Source organism: Trichomycterus rosablanca, chromosome 9, assembly GCF_030014385.1.
Source record: "Trichomycterus rosablanca isolate fTriRos1 chromosome 9, fTriRos1.hap1, whole genome shotgun sequence".
NCBI lineage: Eukaryota > Metazoa > Chordata > Actinopteri > Siluriformes > Trichomycteridae > Trichomycterus > Trichomycterus rosablanca.
Window position 1 is genome coordinate 33,308,442 of NC_085996.1, and position 20,343 is coordinate 33,328,784.

Consider the following 20,343-nt stretch of genomic DNA (forward strand, 5'->3'; position numbering starts at 1 on the left):
AAATAGCTCCACGCCCGCTCCCCACTTTGGGAAGCCCTGCATTAAAGTGAAGCAGCACTTAATTGTCTATGCATCAATAGTTCTCTATCCAGTTGTCTATACATAAACCAAGCAATAGCAATCACTTTGCAAATTTAATATGTTTTACATTTGGTGCAAAGGTCACTCATGCACTTTTTATATATTGGTTACACAAGTCGAGCACTGAGAACTAAAATTAAGGCCACATATCAATATCCTTACAATATGATCATGAAGATCTCCCCAACCAAGTCCCTAACTGATCCTGTGTATAGACTCTTAGGATACAATTTACATCCTATATATCACTTGCTATTTACAGTACGGCTCAGGGGCGGCACACGGTGGCTCAGTGGGTAGCACTGTCGTCTCACAGCAAGAAGGTCCTGGGTTTGATCCCCAGGTGGGGCGGTCCGGGTCCTTTCTGTGTGGAGTTTGCATGTTCTCCCTGTGTGTGTGTGTGGGTTTCCTTCGGGAGCTTTGGTTTCCTCCCACGGTCCAAAAACATGCAAGTGAGGCCATTGTACGGCACCCCTGGAGCCAACAGGACTTTGCTCAAGGCCCAACAGTGGCTGCATGGCAGGCCTGGGATTCAAACTCAAGAATATAAGTATGCAACATCTCTGTCTGAAGCTGTTAACCATTCAAAAGAAAACTTGTTTTTAAGTGTGTACACTGATGAAGAATGTAGCATTTCATGTCTACTATCCCTCCAATATTACAGCTCAAAGACTTCAAAGATTTACCTCTTCATTACCTCAACCCATGAGATTTCTGTATACCCCAGCTTGTTTGGAAGCTGGGATCATAGTTGATGGTCAGCCACTGTAGGGCACCCCTGGAGCCAAAAGTGTTAATGGCTTTTCTCAAAGACCAACAGTGACTGCATGGCAGACCTGGGATTCAAACTCAAGAATATAAGTATGCAACATCTCTGTCTGAAGCTGGTAACCATTAAAAAACTCTTGTTTTTAAGTGTGTACACTGACAAAGTATACTATCCCTCCAATAGTACAGCCCAAAGACTTCAAAGATTTACCTCTCTATTACCTCAACCCATGAGATTTCTGTGTATCCCAGCTTGTTTGAAAGCTGGGATCATAGTGGATGGTCAGCCATTGTACGGCACCCCTGGAGCCAACAGGGCTTTGCTCAGGGCCCAATATTTACTATCCCTCCAATATTACAGCTCAAAGACTTCAAAGATTTACCTCTCCATTACCTCAACCCATGAGAAATCTAGCACATTTTGGACAAAAAAAAACTACAAAGGTATCAGCGTGAAAAGGGAACATTTCTAACAGAGAATTGGTTTCATAATAACCTGGGAATTTAAGTCTTGAATTAATTTAAAAAGTGATTAAGAAAATCACTCAGATAAAATAATATTAGATCAAGTAATTATTGCCCAAGGACACAAAAAAATTGATTCATCCCTTTTCCCTTCAAGATACAGAACTTCCCAAGCTGATTAATCCTCTTTTCTAATGTAGATTTAATGCTTCTCATTCTGAGCATCATTTCTTTTTAATTTGTAGTAAGAGTTTTTTATATAAAAAAATTTTGGTTTAGTTTTTTCTTCTGAACAATTAGGGTCAGTGTCCAAATAATAAAAAAAAATACACAAACAAGGGTTTCACTATTTGTATAAAAACTGAAACTTTTATGTACAAGGCTTTTTTTTACAGCTTTTTATATTCAAGTGCAATTTAGTCACATTGTGCAAAAAAAATTGAAAGAGTCTGAAGGTTCAGATTATGCAACAAGTACACTTGTGCAGCCTAATTCCTTTTGTTTATTCAAATGAGTAAATATCATGCAAAATATAACAAGCCAGTACAAAAAAGATGAACTTTTAATACACTAATTTTCCAAAAAAAAAAAAAAAAAAAAAAAAACAGGAGGTGGTTTAGGGTTTAGCAAAAGCAAACTGTAGTAAGTGTCATGTAGTCAGGTGTCATGTAGTCATGTTTCTGGCAAAGCAATAGATTGTATTGCTCACTCACTCACTCACCTACAAAACCGCCTATCCAATCAGGGTCGCGCGGGGGTGGTGCTGGAGCCTATCCGCTTTTCAATGGGCACAAGGCACACAGTAACATCCTGAACGGGGTGCCAGTCCACCGCATGGTAGACACACATACACACCCATTCACCTGTAGGGCAATTCAGTGTCTCCAATTAACCTGACTGCATGTTTTTGGACTGTGGGAGGAAACCGGAGCTCCTGGAAGAAACCCACACAGACATGGGGAGAACATGCAAACTCCACACAGAAAGGACCCAGGACCTTTGAGCTGTGAGGTGACAGTGCCACCCACCAAGTCACCATGCCGCCCTAGATTGTATTGCATTGCCAGAAATTTCTAACAATACCTAGAACACATTTCTAAGTATTGTCTATAGTCTATGGAATAAAATCCATAAATATAAAGACTTGTTTGGAAGCTGGGATCAAAGTGGATGGTCAGTCATTGTACGGCACCGCTGGAGCCAAAAGGGTTAAAGGCTTTGCTCAAGGACCCAAAAGTGGCTGCATGAGTTCAAACTTACAATGTTTCAATTAATGGCCCAGAGCCTTAATATGCTTCTGGAAATGGTTTTGGCTTTCCAAGTGTAATTAATCAAACACTAATGCCAGTGTGGGTGCATGTGAGTGCAAATTGCATTTTGCGATATCACCATTGTACATCTAACCCTGACACTTTCAAAGATTTTGCAGAAGCATTGAAGCCATAAACAAAAAAAATATTTTAAACTTATAAGTACTTATACACTAAATGGCTACGGTTTGTCGATCACACACTTTACATCCTAATCCAATGTGCATCCTACACTTTACTGTGATAACAGCCTCCTCTATTTTTGTAAGGCTTTAAACTAGATTTTTCAAACAACACTGCAGGAATTCATTTCCATAAAGTAACAAAAGCAAAAATGGAATGCATTCTAGTTTTTCCCAAGTGTTGAAAGAAGTGAGGTCAGATTGCCATTCAGGTTGAAAAAGCTTTAATGTCCACATGTACAGTCTAATTATTTTGCGTATCCCAGCTTATTTGGAAGCTGAAGTCAGAGCACAGAGTTTAGCTATTAACTGGTGCCCCTGGAGTCAAGAGGGTTAAGAGCCTTGATCAAGGCAAAGCCAGGATTAAAATCCCCAACCTTTTGATTGATAGCCCCGAGCCCTTTATCTGAGCCATGACTGACCCAGTTTTAGTCACCAGAACAAACTATTGCTTTAGAGAAGCTGCTTTGTGCATGGGTGGCATTCTCATGCTAAAATCGAAAATTGCCTTCTCTATAAGGCTGCCGAAGTTAAAAACACACAATTCTTGTGAATGTCATTACATATTATTAAAAATTAAGATTACACTTACACCGATCAGCCATAACATTAAAACCACCACCTTGTTTCTACACACATTTTATCAACTTCACTTACCATATAGAAGCACTTTGTAGTTCAACAAAATTAGTCCATCTGTTTCTCTGCATGCTTTCTTAGCCCCCTTTCATGCTGTTCTTCAATGGTCAGGACTCTCCCAGGACCACTACCGAGCAGGTATTATTTGGGTGGTGGGTCATTCTCAACACTGCAGTGACACTGACATGGTGGTGATGTGTTAGTGTGTGTTGTGCTGGTATGAGTGGATCAGACACAGCAGCGCTGATGCAGTTTTTAAACACCTCACTGTCACTGCTGGATTGAGAATAGTCCACCAACCAAAAATATATCCAGCCAACAGCGCCCCGTGGGCAGCGTCCTGTGACCACTGAGGAAGGTCTAGAAAATGACCAACTCAAACAGCAGCAATAGATGAGTGATCGTCTCTGACTTTACATCTACAAGGTGGACCAACTAGGTAGGAGTGTCTAATAGAGTGGACAGTGAGTGGACACGGTATTTAAAAACTCCAGCAGCGCTGCTGTGTCTGATCCACTCATACAAGCACAACACACACTAACACACCACCTAAATAATACCTGCTCTGTGGTGGTCCTGACCATTGAGGAACAGGGTGGAAGCAGGCTAAAAATGTAAGTAGAGAAACAGTTGGACTACAGTCTGTAATTGTAGAACTACAAAGTGCTTCTATATGGTAAGTGGAGCTGATAAAATGGACAGTGTGAAACCAGGAGGTGGTTTTAATGTTATGACTAATCAGTGTATGTCACAATATTATCATTATGCAACTATAATCCACCAGACATATACTTAGCTACAAAGTCAGCTAATGTTGTAATGTTAAAGGTCATGGAAGGTATCATGAAAAAATGTCATTTCAAATCTTCATCAGTAGTAAATGTTGTGTAGTCGTATGAACAGTGTAAGCAATCTCAACATCTGGCAAAGCAATAGATTTACATTTCTAACTATTGTCTGTAGTTGATGGAATGAAATCTCTTTATTTGTCAAATACACATTTAAGCGTGTTCAGTACAATTGGATTATTTTCTGTATATCTCAGCTTGTTTGGAGCCAAGAGGGTTAAGAGCCCAACAGTGGCTGCATGGCACACCTGAGATTCAAACCCACAATGTTCCAATTGATGGCCCAAAGCCCTACCCACAAAGCTACCAATATGTTTTAATATGTTACTATTGGTTATTTATAAGAAATGGTTTTGGCTTTTCAAGTGTAATCTAGAAATTGTTGGTATACTATACTTGTAAAATGAATAATGGGAGGCAGAAGAGGTAGAAAATGTGTGTGTGAGAGAGAGAGACAGACAGAGAGAGAGGTACATTCTGTGACTCCTTGCTTTAAAGCACTGAAAAACAAAAATAATAAAATAAGAGAAACATGGATGTATTTCACACAAATGACGCTCCTGATAGACCTTTAATATTTGACACTTGAGTTCTTGGATGCGCCTGCTCTAAGTAAATTTGGCAAATAAAAAAGGGCACAAAAGCAAAAAGTCATTCATTATTGTAGTTGTCAGTCAGTGCAAGATGGCATGAAAAAGAAGCAGAACACTCAAGCTGACAGTAATTGTAGCTTTAGAGAAGATATTGCAGCGGCATCATTGAGAAGAAAACGACAGCATCTACCCACTTCCTAATTACCATCTCTACCAGAGGTACATGAAATGTTTAATAGTACATCCAAACTCAACAGAATGACAGCCACCTCATGCAGAAATGCTTCTTCTGATTATAGGGATGACTGAATCCTGGACTCAGTATCTCTATCAGGGGTGATAGTGGCCCAAAGTGCTGAATTAGAATCAGATTAGGTTTGACAGTTTTACACGCAGATCCTGTAACATATAGAATGAACTGGAGTGTTTACTGATACATACAGATACATCAAGCGGTCAAGAACAAAATGCTGTAACAGCCTGCCACCATTCCACTTAATGATTTGTAGAGTGAGTCAGCTTGTTTACTGTGAAGTTACAGTGTTGGATCTGTATCAGTATGGGCCAGAATTCAAACTTTAAGACTTTTGAGAATCGGAAATAAAGAGGATTAGAAAATTCCTAGAAATGTTTTATCACAGCACAAAGGTCACAATTTGCTGTTAAAGTATTGGAGACTTTCCACGTACTTAAATACAATTATTGTAATAAATGTTACATGTCAACTTAAGTGTCTTTATATTTAGGTCCTGTCTATCAAACACAAAAAGGTGTGTTAAACATTTGTTTTCCAGTCTTTCTATCCAAATAAAAACTGTAACTGTGTAAACGCTGACATATAGATTCCAGCCCAATAACAGGCCATGGTATTCGATGTGAAACACCTGCCAAATATAATTAAGGGCTTGTGTACTGTCGACCTGGTCGACTGCACACACAGGAAAATCAGGTCCTGCTAGCCAGCCAGTTTACTGTTGGCCGAAATGATTACAAACATACTGTAAGTCTAAAGTATTTGTACAGGTTCGGCTTCTATTCAATAAATCAGTGAGAATAATACAATCATGTAAATCAAATACTGAATAAATACCTAAATACTGAAACCCTATTTATTGTAATCTGTGACTGATTCAGGCTACTTTTTTATTGTGTTAGAATACAAACACAAACACGAGTAGTGTAATTATTTGTCATGTTATATAGTACAATGTGCAATGTAAGTATGCAATTTTCCACACTTGTGAATGTTTCTTTGTTTTAAAGTGCCTGTCAAATAACTAAAATATTAAATATAAGTATTTTGACAAGATTATCCACCCATTACCTGCTTAATAAACCACTAAGAATACTTTCCACTAAAGAAAAAATATGCGTACATCCCACTCATGTATTGCTGTGAAGTGCAAAGAGTTTAGCTCTCAGCAGGCCTGGCTGCTGTTGAACACTGGGCCATTCCCAAAAACCATTGTATTAAATATACATTGATCCTGGTATTATACAGTCAAAGGCAACAAATTTTTCCAAAGAAAGCTGCTTAAATAACATAACCATTGAGCTAGATTAAAAATTTGATGCTGCTTACCTGTCGTATGCCGAGTCGATAAGCCACGATGGGGTCTACTGTATCAGGGTTCATCTGAGTCCATTGTAGCTTGAAGCCATAAACACGTGGTCGATTCTGCCACAGTGGGCTGTAAGTGTCGTAGTAAAACTCTGGAGGATAAGCTTTACCTGTGAGGAGAAAATGGATATTCAGTACTATATTTTGCATTTTACACTGACACATGATACAAAACTTGCATAAAAGTGCAAAAGCAGAAGAAACAAGAGTTTTAAATGCTGTAAACTCAAAGTGTTGCTCCACTCCCATATGGAGACAGGAGTCCTAAGAAGCATACTTGGTTCTGTTGTCTGAGTGGGAATTATGTCTCTCCTGTCTCCCCAATAAAGCAGTGTGACAGTAGTCAAACTTGGTAATCAGGAAACTTGTGTACACAAGGCAACAAATAGCTATTTTCTCCAAAATTGCGTTTGGAAATATGTGGTGGCTGACCTTACATCTGGTCTACAGGTAAGCATATGCTAGCCTCCTGCCACCCAGACTGGTAGCTGTCATGCTAGAAGGAGAGAATTTGCAGTGATTTAATAGGAAAAAATGGGATTTATTAATTTATGAAAAGTATTTAAAACCACCTCCTTGTTTCTACACTCACTGTCCATTTTATCGGCTCCACTAACCATATAGAAGCACTTTGTAGTTGTACAGTACAATTACTGACTGTAGTCCATCTGTTTCTCTACATATCTTTTTAGCCTGCTTTCACCATGTTCTTCACAGAGTAGGTATTATTTAGGTGGTGGATCATTCTCAGCACTGCAGTGACAATGACATGGTGGAGTTTTTAAATACCGTCTCCACTCACTGTTTACATTTACATTTTCAGCATTTATTGGACGCTTTTATCCAAAGCGACTTACAGTACAGTGACAGTATATTGTCTAAGCAATTGAGGGTTAAGGGCCTTGCTCAAGGGCCCAACAGTGGCAACCTGGCAGTGGTGGGGCTTGAACCAGCAACCTTTGAAATACTAGTCCAGTACCTTAACCGCTAGGCCACACCTGTCCCACACTGTCCACTCTATTAGACACTCCTACCTAGTTGGTCCACCTTGTAGATTTAAAGTCAGAGATGATCGCTCATCTATTGCTGCTGTTGCCCACTGGGTGCTGTTGGCTGGATATTTTTGGTTGGTGGACTATTCTCAATCCAGCAGTGACAGTGAGGTGTTTAAAAACCCCATCAGTGCTGCTGTGTCTTATCCATTCATACCAGCACAACACACACTAACACACCACCACCATGTCAGTGTCACTGCGGTGCTGAGAATGATCCACCACCTAAATAATACCTGCTCTATGGTGGTCCTGGGAGAGTCCTGACCATTGAAGAACAGCATGAAAGGGCGCTAACAAAGCATGCAGAGAAACAGATGGACTACAGTCAGTAATTGTAGAACTACAAAGTGCTTCTATATGAAGCTGATAAAATGGACAGTAAGTGTAAAAACAAGGAGGTGGTTTTAATGTTATGGCTAATCGGTGTATATATATAAATAAATTATTCTTCAAATTACATTTGGTTTCATTATAAGCAGTTATTACTATGTGACTTAAAACAATGTGACTAAGCCATGCTACCATATATGTCTTTTTTAATATTAATTAAAATGAATGTTTCCTTTGTAAAGCTGTGACAGGTTAAAACAATGCATTAAATTAATTACATTTATTTTACTTTAACACAGAACTTTTACCTCACCAAGGACACCAAGCTAAAACTTTCATTATCAAGTTTCAGATAGCTTAATGGGATAAAATCCGTGGAACTGCATCTTTAAAATTCCAGAAACTGTTTGTTAATCAGTTGGATACGGCATGTTACCGGATTCACGTCAGCTCCTGAAGACAGCACAAAAAGAGCTGTGAGAGCGATGAGCTCGGTCATTGACATGAAGGGATGGGAAGTTGCTGATCTCCGCAAGCAGCCTCATAAACCTGCCACTGGTGTTTATGTCAGCCATGACTTATTAAGAGGCTGTGGCTGGCCAGACACTTTTTAATGATCTGCAGATTTACCCCTGCAGGCTGAGAGAAGGACCATCTCTATCCCATCAGGAACCTTCCTGTGCACATCCCTAATGGCACCCACAACAAAAAGACAGCTAGAGAGAGAGAGCCACAAAAAGAGACAGGGAGCACAAAATTGGGACAGATTTATTGAGCTTTGGCTGGCGTTCTGCACCTCCTGAAGTAGTGCAAATCTGTCAAACCGCAGCTTTCAATATTTATCAAAGCTCTTTGTGAGTACTGCACACAAGACCTATCTCCAGCTGTTTCCAGCTGTCTGCACAGTGTCTGTGAGAATTTGCACAGTATTGGGTAAAAATTATGCTGATAAGATTTCTACGCAATTCAAATTACGTTTAACTTGCAAAGGTTTAACCTGAAAATATTTTAGTATACACTGATCAGCCATACCATTAAAACCACATCATTGTTTCTACACTCACTGTCCATGTTATCAGCTCCACTTACCATATAGAAGCACTTTGTAGTTCTACAATTACTGACTGTAGTTCATCTGTTTCTCTACATACTTTTTAAACCTGCTTTCACCCTGTTCTTCAATGGTCAGGACCCCCACAGAACCACTACAGAGCAGGTATTATTTGGGTGGTGGATCATTCTCAGCACTGCAGTGACACTGACATGGTGGTGGTGTGTTAGTGTGTGTTGTGCTGGAGTTTTTAAATACCGTGTCCACTCACTGTCCACTCTATTAGACACGCCTACCTAGTTGGTCCACCTTGTAGATGTAAAGTCAGAGGCGATCGCTCATCTATTGCTGCTGTTTGAGTTAGTCATCTTCTAGACCTTCATCAGTGGTCACAGGATGCTGCCCATGGGGCGCTGTTGGCTGGATATTTGTGGTTGGTGGACTATTCTCAGTCCAGCAGTGACAGTGAGGTGTTCAAAAACTGCAGCAGCGCTGCTGTGTCTGATCCACTCATACCAGCACAACACACACTAACACACCACCACCATGTCAGTGTCACTGAAGTGCTGAGAATGATCCACCACCCAAATAATACCTGCTCTGTAGTGGTCCTGTGGGGGTCCTGACCATTAAATGACAGCATGAAAGGGGGTTAACAAAGTATGTAGAGAAACAGATGGACTACAGTCAGTAATTGTAGGACTAAGTGCTTCTATATAATAAGTGGAGCTGATAAAATAGACAATGTGTGTAGAAACAAAGAGGTGGTTTTAATGTTATGGCTGATCAGTGTAAATGATTAAAAATAATTTTGCAGGTGCTCAGGTGGCACAGTGATCTATAATGCTAGCCCACCAACACTAAGATCTTGGTTCAAATCTCAGCAGTGCTACTGGCTGGTCAGGCATCTACACAGACACAATTGGCTACGTCTGAGGAACAGCGGGGTGGCCGAAGATCTGCAATGGACTGGCATGCTGTTCAGTGTATACCTGCTCTGTGTTTTCCAGTGGAACCTGATCTCAACCTGATCCTTGGAATGAATTGGAATGCCAGATGAAAACCAGGACAACATTAATGCTTGACCCCACTAAACAAAACTATTATTATTATTTTAAGTATTTTTGTATTTAACATTTACAGCATCCTGTATTAATATTTTATTTATTTTGTTTATTTATTTTTTGCATTTTCCCAATTTTTCTCCAAATCTAGTCGTATCCAGTTACCCGATTGCATTACGCTCCCTCTCTACTGATGCTGAACCCCACTTCTGATTGAGGACAGCAAGACCGTCACACACCCCCTCCGACATGTGTGGAGTAGCCGACTGCATCTTTTCACCTGCACTAGGTGAGTTCATATGCGGATCAGCTTTGTGTACGGAGAGACACACCCTGATAAACGCATTATTCCTCGACTCTGTTCAGGTGCCATCAACCTTCCAGCAGAGGTCGTAATTGCATCAGTTATGAGTTCCCTATCCGACTTCCCACCTTGTATGAACAACAAGCCAATCGTTGTTCATGTAGCCGCCCAGCCCAGGTGGATGTCAGGTCTGGTGTGCCACCTGAGGCGGCATCTTTTATATTTTTAATATAATTTTTATCTATTGATGTACTGGGTACACTGAAAGCCACTTAAAAATACAATTCTATTATTATTATTATTATTATTAATAATAATAATTTATTTATTTACTGCATATTCTGTTCTTTTTTATACAGCTAGATGATTGAATTGCATACTGTCTGACTTGTAAGTCGCCTCGGATAAAAGCGTCTGTCAGACGTAATAAAACACATGAATGCAGTCGAACCACCGCATGTCTGACATCCACTTCCTTTCCCTGAAAAGAACTTTCAAGAACAGCTAACTTTAAAAGCGAGATAACATGAATGGAAGGAAAAAAGGTGAAAAGGATGCACTCCATCACCTTGAAGTTAAAAATCACAAAGATCACTATATTTCATGCAGCTACACTGTGAACATCGTAATAGAGTTAAGAACATATTTTCTAATATTTATAATGAATAGAATTCTTCAGGGTTTTTTTTACATAGCTGTGAAAAACATCTGTGATCAACTTTTAAAACGGCTAATCACTCCTTAAGGCACTAAAAAATATTACCAGGTAAAAAAGCCTGTATAGGTAAGTCAAAAGTAAACTTGTGTAGGAATTATTAAGAACACCATCCTAATACAGGCAGTTGTAGCCTAGCAGTTAAGGCATTGGACTGGTAATCAAAAGGTTGCTGGTTCAAGCCTCACCACTGCCAAGTTGCTGCTGTTGGGCCGTTGAGCAAGGCCCTTAACCTTTAATTGCTTGGACAATATACTATCACACTACTGTAAGTTTTTTTGGATAAAAGCATCTGCTAAATGCAGAAAATGTAAATGTAATACAGGTCAGTGGTAGCCTAGTACTGGACTAGTACTTTAAAGGGTTAAAGCTCCATTGTTAACAGGTTGCCACTGTTGGGCCCTTAAGCAAGGCCCTTAACCTTTAATTGCTTGGACAATATACTGTCACACTACTGTAAGTTGTTTTGGATAAAAGCATCTGCTAAATGCAGAAAATGTAAATGTAATACAGGTCAGTGGTAGCCTAGTACTGAACTAGTTCTTGGAAAGGTTGAAGCTCCATTGATAACAGGTTGCCACTGTTGGGCCCTTGAGTAGGGCCCTTAACCCTCAAATGCTTGGACAATATACTGTCACAGTACTGTAAGTCGCTTTGGATAAAAGCATCTGCTAAATGCAGAAAATGTAAATGTAATACAGGTCAGTGGTAGCCTAGTACTGGACTAGTACTTGAAAAGGTTCAAGCTCCATTGTTACAGGTTGCCACTGTTGGACCCTTGAGCAAGGCCCTTAACCTTCAATTGTTTAGATTGTATACTGTCACAATTATAAGTCACTTTGGATAAAAGGGTCGTAGATGTAAATGTGTAATACTGGGTGTAACCCCTTTGGTCTCTGAACAGTTGAATTATTTCTGAAGCGGATGCTACACAATTTAGTCCAGGCTGACGTACCTGCATGATGTTATTGCTAAAAATAGCCTGAATAAGGTAAAGAATGTGGTCATAAAGGACTGGTTCAACAATGGTTCTTAGACAGGCAGTTCTTAGATCTATCATCACTCACCAACTATGAATAAGAGGCAATGACACAAAGTAAAATGTAATTATAGGACTATGACGCTTCCTATTACAAGTTCCTGTATTGACTTTTATGACCAAACACATTTTTTTCAGAAGATCCAAAATAACAACATTAGATGCCAAAAAGTATATGTACACCTGACCAGAATTATGGGAATGAACATGTAGCAGCAACAACAGGACTTTCATCTGAGGGCTTTTCACAAGAGTATGAAGTGTGTCTGTGGTGAAGATTTGAACTCACAATACATTCGCCCAAAGATGTTTGGTGGGGCTGAGGTCTAAGCTCTATGCAGACCACTTTTCCCAGACTGGTGTCACACAATTGAAAGCGTATAATATATTTGATGTAACTGATTTTATACATCTTTTTTTTGAAGAATTTGAAGAATTAATTAAACATTTCAAGACAGTCATGCCATGTGCCATGCCATAATAATCACTTATTAAGTAACAATGAGGGAAAATTTAAAGCAGCCAGTCCATGTGGAGTTTTTCTGAACTATCGAAGGACACAAACTAAACCCACAATGTACAGGGAGGACACAGCATACTTCTCACAAACTGGTTGTGACATGATATACACCGATCAGCCATAACATTAAAACCACCTCCTTGTTTCTACACTCACTGTCCATTTTATCAGCTCCACTTACCATATAGAAGCACTTTGTAGATCTACAATTACTGACTGTAGTCTGTTTCTCTGCATATCTTTTTAGCCTGCTTTCACCCTGTTCTTCAATGGATATTTTTGGTTGGTGGACTATTCTTAGTCCAGAAGTGACAGTGAGGTGTTTAAAAACTCCATCAGCGCTGCTGTGTCTTATCCACTCATACAAGCACAACACACACTAACACACCACCACCATGTCAGTGTCACTGCAGTGCTGAGAATGACCCACTACCCAAATAATACCTACTCTGTGGTGGTCCTGGGAGAGTCCTGACCATTAAAGAACAGCATGAAACAAAGCATACAGAGAAACAGATGGACTACAGTCAGTAATTGTAGAACTACAAAGTGCTTCTATATGGTCAGTGGAGCTGATAAAATGGACAGTGAGTGTATAAACAAGGAGGTGGTTTTATTGTTATGGCTGATCAGTGTATGCGTACCACCTGATGATATATGTCTGTGTGCCATCTGTGCTCAAACTGAGGCTCCCCATCTCCTAAAATAATTAAATTAATTAATAAATAAATTACAACTAATCTGACCTCAAAATGAACTCACTTTGTTAATTGAGTGCAATATTATTAATAACATTGGTCGAGAGGAGACACTGGAAACACTGGGTACAGAGTGGCAATACACCGACTGGAAAGGTTAAACATAGGTCACCATACTTACTCAACCACTTACAAATAAAGGTATAAAGGACTGCAGATAACCAAGAAGAAACCCACAGGGACACCATAAAATCTACACACACAGTAACCACAGACAGGAACTGAACTCGTTGTAGCTGTGCATCAACAGTACCTGCTACACCACAATGCCCTAGCAAAATTCATTTTTAAAAATCACAACTATAATAGCGCTGCACTGCCTGAGTAATTCACAGTTGATGTTGTGTGTCTGGCTAAAAATAAACACTATTTTTCATTACTGCGACTGAGTGTGAGCAGAAAAAAATGAAGCTGCATGAGGAAACCGAGGGTACGTGGGAGTTTGTTTGGGTGTAAAATGGGTTCTTCATCAACCCTCTGAACGCAATATGATGCCATGTTATTGGAAATGCAACCAGCTGACTTTAGCCAAAGAAAAAGAACACTGAACAAAAGGGAATGCTTATAAATTAGAGGTAAAAAATAAAACACAATGATGCAACTGCAGGTAAGTCTCCATCCTAGAGCTCATGATTATAGAGATAAACTACAACAAGGTCATAAGTTGGTGTAAACATTAGAACTGAAATGAGAGCTGGCTCACAGTGATTTATATGGTACAGTAAAATAAAAATGATTCAACTTCCTGTGTAAATCAGGTTTGTCACAAAAATGTACAAACTAATCAATCAAAGATCCAATTCAACACAAAATGCCACTTTTAATGAGAATTATTCAACCCCTTTATAAGAAGCATCTTTAGTCCTTAGTAGAGCAGCTTTGACCAACTCTTCTGGGAAAGCTTTTCACAAGGTTTAGGAGTGTGTTTATGAGAATTTTTGACCATTCTTCCAGAAGCTCATTTGTGAGGTCAGACACTGATGTTGGACGAGAAGGTCTGGCTCGCAGTCTCCGCTCTAATTCATCCCAAAGGTGTTCTATCGGGTTCAGGCCAGTCAAGTTCTTCCACACCAAACTCGCTCATCCATGTCTTTATGGACCTTGCTTTGTGCACTGGTGCGCAGTCATGTTGAAACAGAAAGGGGCCATCCCCAAGGCGGTAGAAGCGTGATTCGTCACTCCAGAGAACACGTCTCCACTGCTCTAGAGTCCAGTGGCGGCGTGCTTTACACCACTGCATCCGATGCTTTGCACTGCGCTTGGTGATGTAAGGCTTGTATGCAGCTGCTCCACCATGAAAACCCATTCCATGAAGCTCTCTACACACTGTTCTTGAGCTAATCTGAAGGCCACATGAAGTTTGGAGGTCTGTAGCAATTGACTCTGCAGAAAGTTGGCGACCTCTGCACACTATGCGCCTCAGCATCCGGGTTGCATGCCTAGGTGCTTGGTTTTATACACCTGTGGCCATAGAAGTGATTGGAACACCTGAATTCAATGATGGATGCGTCTTGGTGGACTTTGAGGTATGCTTGGGATCACTGTCCTGTTAGAAGGTCTAATTACAACCAAGCTTCATCTTCCTCACAGAAGGCCTGACATTTTCTCTTAGGATTCCATGATATTTGATTGAATTCATTTGCCCTTCATATACTGCAGGTCTCCAGTGCCAGAGACAGCAAAGTAGCCCCAGAACATCACCAAGCCACTGCCATGCTTCACTGTAGGCAGGGTGTTCATTTCAGTGTTTGTGTCATTTTTACTCTTTCAGATAAACGGCTGATCCAAAGGCCTGAAAAGTTCCAGTTTTGTCCACAGAATAGGATCTGTACTGCTGTAGCTTATTTATATGGTTTTGAGCATATATGAGCTGACTTTTCTTGTGCATTTGGGTCAGCAGAGGTAAACATCTTGGAGTTTAAGCATACAGACCATCAGAGTTTATTATGCACCCTACTGTGTAAAGTGAATCCGCAGTGCCTGCTGCCACCAAATCTTGCTGCAGGTCTTTTGCTGTCACTCGAGGGTTTTTGAGCACCTGCCTCCTCAAAAATCTGATGACACCCGGTGATAACTTCCTCTTTTCACCACGTCCAGGTAGTGTAGCAAGTGTTTCCTTTATCTCAAGAAACATTCAGCACCTTTGTCATCATTTTGTATCATTTTCCTTGTTTGTGCAGTGCACTTATCTTTTTCAACTCTTTTGACTTGGCCATATTTCTATTTCTAGCCAGTCAAGGTATTTAGTATGTTTTATTTCAAACACACCTAATGCAACTAACAAAGCACTTGATTAGGGCTTAAAGTTTTATAAGGGATTCTATTCAGGGGGTTGAATAATTCTAAGACCGCAGTAGTCATTAAAAGTGGCATTCAAGTAGATCGGGGGGGTTGGTGGCTCATGCCTTGCTGAGTCCAAGGTGTATTCTGGGTAGCAGAAAAGCCTCCACAACCCTGACCAAGATGAAGCAGTTAGTGAAATTGAATATACTGATATGTTAGTGCCCATTATTAGTGCATCCCTCCTAGGAATAAACCCTTCTCATGCGTCCCTATAGGAATAAACCCTTCCCATGCATCCTCATAGGAATAAACCCTTCCCATGTATTCCCATAGGAATAAACCCTTCCCATGCATCCTCATAGGAATAAACCCTTCCCATGTATTCCCATAGGAATAAACCCTTTACAAGCATCCTCATAGGAATAAACCCTTCCCATGCATCCCCATAGGAATAAACCCTTCCCATGCATCCCCATAGGAATAAACCCTTTACAAGCATCCTCATAGGAATAAACCCTTCCCATGCATCCCCATAGAAATAAACCCTTTACATGCATCCCCATAGGAATAAACCCTTCACTCAAACTCAAACACACCTGATGCAACTAACAAAGCCCTTGATTAGGGCTTAAGCTCCTATAAAGAATTCTCTTCAGGGGGTTGAATAATTCTAAGACTGCAGTAGTCATTAAAAGTGGTATTTTGTGTTGAATTTGGAAGAATCACTAGCTATATTAGTTGTGTTAAGCTATTTAAATTGTTTTTGTGTTATTGATTTTTTTAGCAAACAGCTTCAAGTTTGTGAATCTTGCTATTAAACCTAATTTGGAAAGGTGGCTGAATAATTTTGATTGCAACCTTAAATATATTTAAGTGAATTGATTAGATTTTACTGTACTTGTGTTTATCCCCCTCTTTAGAGGTGGACTGGTCAGTATGGGAGTGTTCTAACTGTAAGTGGAAACATCTGGAGAATATGACGAAACAAAAATGTGTAAAAATTATTAAATAATTATACTGTACACCGACAAGGCACAACATTATGACCACTGACAGGTGAAGTGAATAACACTGATTATCTCTTCATCACGGCACCTGTTAGTGGGTGGGATATATTAGGCATTCCATGCATCCCCATAGGAAGAAACCCTTCCCTTGCATCCCCATAGGAATAAACCCTTCTTATGCATCCCCATGGGAAGAAACCCTTCTCATGCATCCCCATAGGAATAAACCCTTCCTATGCATCCCCACAAAAATAAACCCTTCTCATGCATCCCCATAGGAAGAAACCCTTCTCATGCATCCCCATAGGAAGAAACCCTTCGCATGCATCCCTATAGGAATAAACCCTTCCCATGCATCCCTATAGGAATAAACCCTTCCCATGCATCCCTATAGGAATAAACCCTTCCCATGCATCCCTATAGGAAAAACCCTTCCCATGCATCCCTATAGGAATAAACCCTTCCCACAGGAAGAAACCCTTCGCATAGGAATAAACCCTTCCCATAGGAATAAACCCTTCCCACTCCCTACAAACCAACTAAATGTGCATCTGTATGTCTGCATGGAAGAATCAGGCAATTATTTTGCTTTTTTAAGCTAATCCAAAAGTGTTTCCAGGAAAAAGACATCAATTATAATAGTGCCTTATTGGAAAGCAATATGATTTTACACATCAATCCTGTTTTTCAGACAATAATTTCTTCCCAAGCATTATTTACTCGGGAGAGGAAAGCAATCATGTAAGTAACAAAGAGAGTCCATTCAACTGGTTAATGCACTTCAATTCTGTGCAGCAACTGACTGGCTGAGTGATGTTTTTATGACTGTGACTGCATCACAAATACTATTATTATAATTGACCATAATAGACTGAACTGGGGGTCCTGGTGGAGTAGCGGTCTAATACAATACCCCACTACCACCGAATCTTGACTCTTGGGTTCAAGCCTTAGTGGTGGAACTGCCTGGCTGGGCACTCAACAGAAAAAAATGGCTGTGTCTGTAAAATGAAAGGCTAGATTGGGTATAGCTCCCTTGCTGCTGCAACATCAAGTCTTGCTGTCTAGTTAAAATGCCGGCATGAGTGGAAGAAAAATACAAAGAGAGGAACGCGGTCCTTAGTTCTTGGTGCAACTCTCTGTAAGAACCCTCTGCTGGCCTGTGAAAAGACTCGTCTGGCAGCTTCGAACATATCAAGAATGCGTACACTACCCTGCAGAATGCATCACCCAGTGAGGGTGTCAAGAAGTCGGCCAAAAAAAGTACATTTTGTTTTTACCACAATTTTCATATCAAACGTACTCATGGGGTATTTTTACCAGAATAAAATATATATTTTTAATGTAATATAATGAATCTGCTTTGTTTTTGAGCTATTCAGCCACATCAGTTTGCTTACTGTGAGGACAAAACAGGATTCATTACACCTACAGTGAAAAGGAGCAGAGCTCCTATTGGGAAGCATTGCCTACAAACTGGGCCAGATTTTAGGGCTAATCAGGAGCTGGAGTCGACTCCTCTCCCTGGAGTGTGGAGGCCCTGCTTACTCTGGCAGCTGCTTTTATGTCCAGATGGCAGAGTCGGCAGAGCATCAGGGAGGAGGGAGCTGCTAAGTTAGCTTTATGCCTTTCGACAGAAAGCAAATAGCTGCAGGCTGCTGAGATCTACTCCATGCCCTACCTTTCAGCTCGCAGGAAGCAGCTGAGATTTATGCCAAGCGATGGAGAGAGCTCCGTGTATTCAGATTTAGAGGAGGAGAGGCTTTAGTGGCACCAGGCTGAGGCAACAAATGTAGGCCAACCCAAAGAGTCATGACCTTCTCAATTCTTCCAACTTTCGGATGACTGCTGTGTCCATCAACCTGTGTCGTTCCTGGTCATATGGTGCTGATGGGGGAGACATGATGGACGAATGGCCCCGATTTGACTCCATTGCAGAACGAACGGCCAAGCGGTTTTAAAATGAATTAATTTTCTAATGTCTACAGCTTCTCCTTTTGCCCAGCCATCACATCATCCAGCATTAAGCAAAAAGTCTGCAGCCTGACATGGGTCTTATTAAAAATATTCCCTTTATTCAGTCTTGTCAAGGGTAGTTAGACTTGCGTTTTTTCCCCATTTCTTTTTTATCAATTACCTGGCCCTTGATAAAAGGTACGCGGTCTGACAAAAGTGATTTGTAAGTATGAATAAAAGGGAGAATTTAAATGCACTGAATTACTTTGCTTGAGGAAAAATTGAGAAGTTAGAAAGGGCAGAAAATCCAAAAAGAAAGGCAGATAAAATGTCGTTCTTTGTACTCGTGCCGACTTCTTGCCGACGTCTTTTATCTTTTGTGTCCTTAAATCTTTTAACTGATTCTCCAAAGCTTAAAAGATACACTATATGGTCAAAAGTATTGGGACACTCCTTCTATATTTTGAATTTCATGTGTTGCAGCCTTAATTACTTACCGGTGTAATACATCAATTATGCAAAGGAAATTAAATGCTTTCAACTTTGCCACAACAGTTTAGGGAAGACCCTTTTCTATTCCAGCATGACTGTGTCCCTGTGCACAAAGCAAGGTCTATAATGAAACTCCATTGGCCTGCTCAGGCCCCTGACCTCACCCCACTTAACAGCTTTGGAATGAACTAAAACATCAAAGCTTTCTTGACCAACATCAGTGCCCAGCCATACAAATCCTCTTTTGACTGAATGGGCACAAATTCCCACAGACATGCTTTAATGTCTTGTAAGAAGCCCTGGCTGTTGTTCTAACTAGAAAGATCACTGATAGATCACTTTATTTTAATACCATTTGTCTGAGATGTCTAACAAGCTCATGGTCAGGTGTCCAAATACTTATAGCTATATAGTGTATCTTAGGAAATCCACCTGTAAATCACACATGAGCTTGAGTGTACTCGAAAAACCGTTTGCGCAACACAGTCCGTGAATGCATCAAGAAATGCAACCTGAAACTCTACTACGTAAAGAGAAAGCCATGCATCAGTTTTCTTTGACTGAATTTTGACTCTTTGTAATGTAATCTCAAGTCTGATTAGCTAGATTAAATAATAATAAAAAATAGTTAGATAAGCAGGCCAGTAGATGTTTCTGTAGACCAACCAGCTTTTACTCTGTATTGACACATTTAAACATTATATAGACCCATAGTACTACAGTAGCTGACTGGCATATAAGTTTGTATTGGAGTTGTAGTGTTAATACACAATACCTAAGCAGATACCTACTAACTAATTAATTTAAATAACCTAAACTTTCAGGTGTTTTGTGTTGTGTTGAAACGAGAGGTTCTCTTACCAGTAACCCGAAAACTGCAACGTCCAGCTCCAGCCTCGTTGATGATGTCACACGTGTACTCTCCATAGCCGTCATGGGTGAGGCTGTGTATCGAATACTCTGTCTCATCACGCTCGTCGAAGTGACCCGCATGCAGGAGCCGGAAGCCTAGACGCCACTCGAACCGTAGCACTCGTGATGGGTGGGCACGCAGTACACGGCAGGTCAGCACCACCGGCCGGCCCAGGCCCTGACGAACCTCCAGTGAGACTGGCTCCACGGCTGGAGGGTCTGCACACATGCAAAGACTAAAGCTTAGTCTGACAGCATAATTATTTACTATAGCAGAACGCTCATAACTCCGAAGACACAAAGAAAATTGTTTATATTTTTTTATCATTTATTTAACCACATTTGTCATA

The 20,343-nt window shown here is 40.4% G+C and overlaps 1 protein-coding gene across 1 annotated transcript in view; it reads right to left on the reverse strand.

The window, feature by feature from the left end:
- The window catches only part of LOC134320089 (MAM domain-containing glycosylphosphatidylinositol anchor protein 2-like), a 312,736-nt gene that overhangs the window by 47,967 nt on the left and 244,426 nt on the right, over window positions 1-20,343 (reverse strand). The window contains exons 9-10 of the mRNA XM_063001391.1: window positions 19,943-20,212; window positions 6,469-6,617 (exon numbers count right to left, since the gene is read on the reverse strand). Coding sequence (XP_062857461.1) covers window positions 6,469-6,617; window positions 19,943-20,212 — 419 coding nt within the window. The remainder of the gene's footprint in view (window positions 1-6,468; window positions 6,618-19,942; window positions 20,213-20,343) is intronic.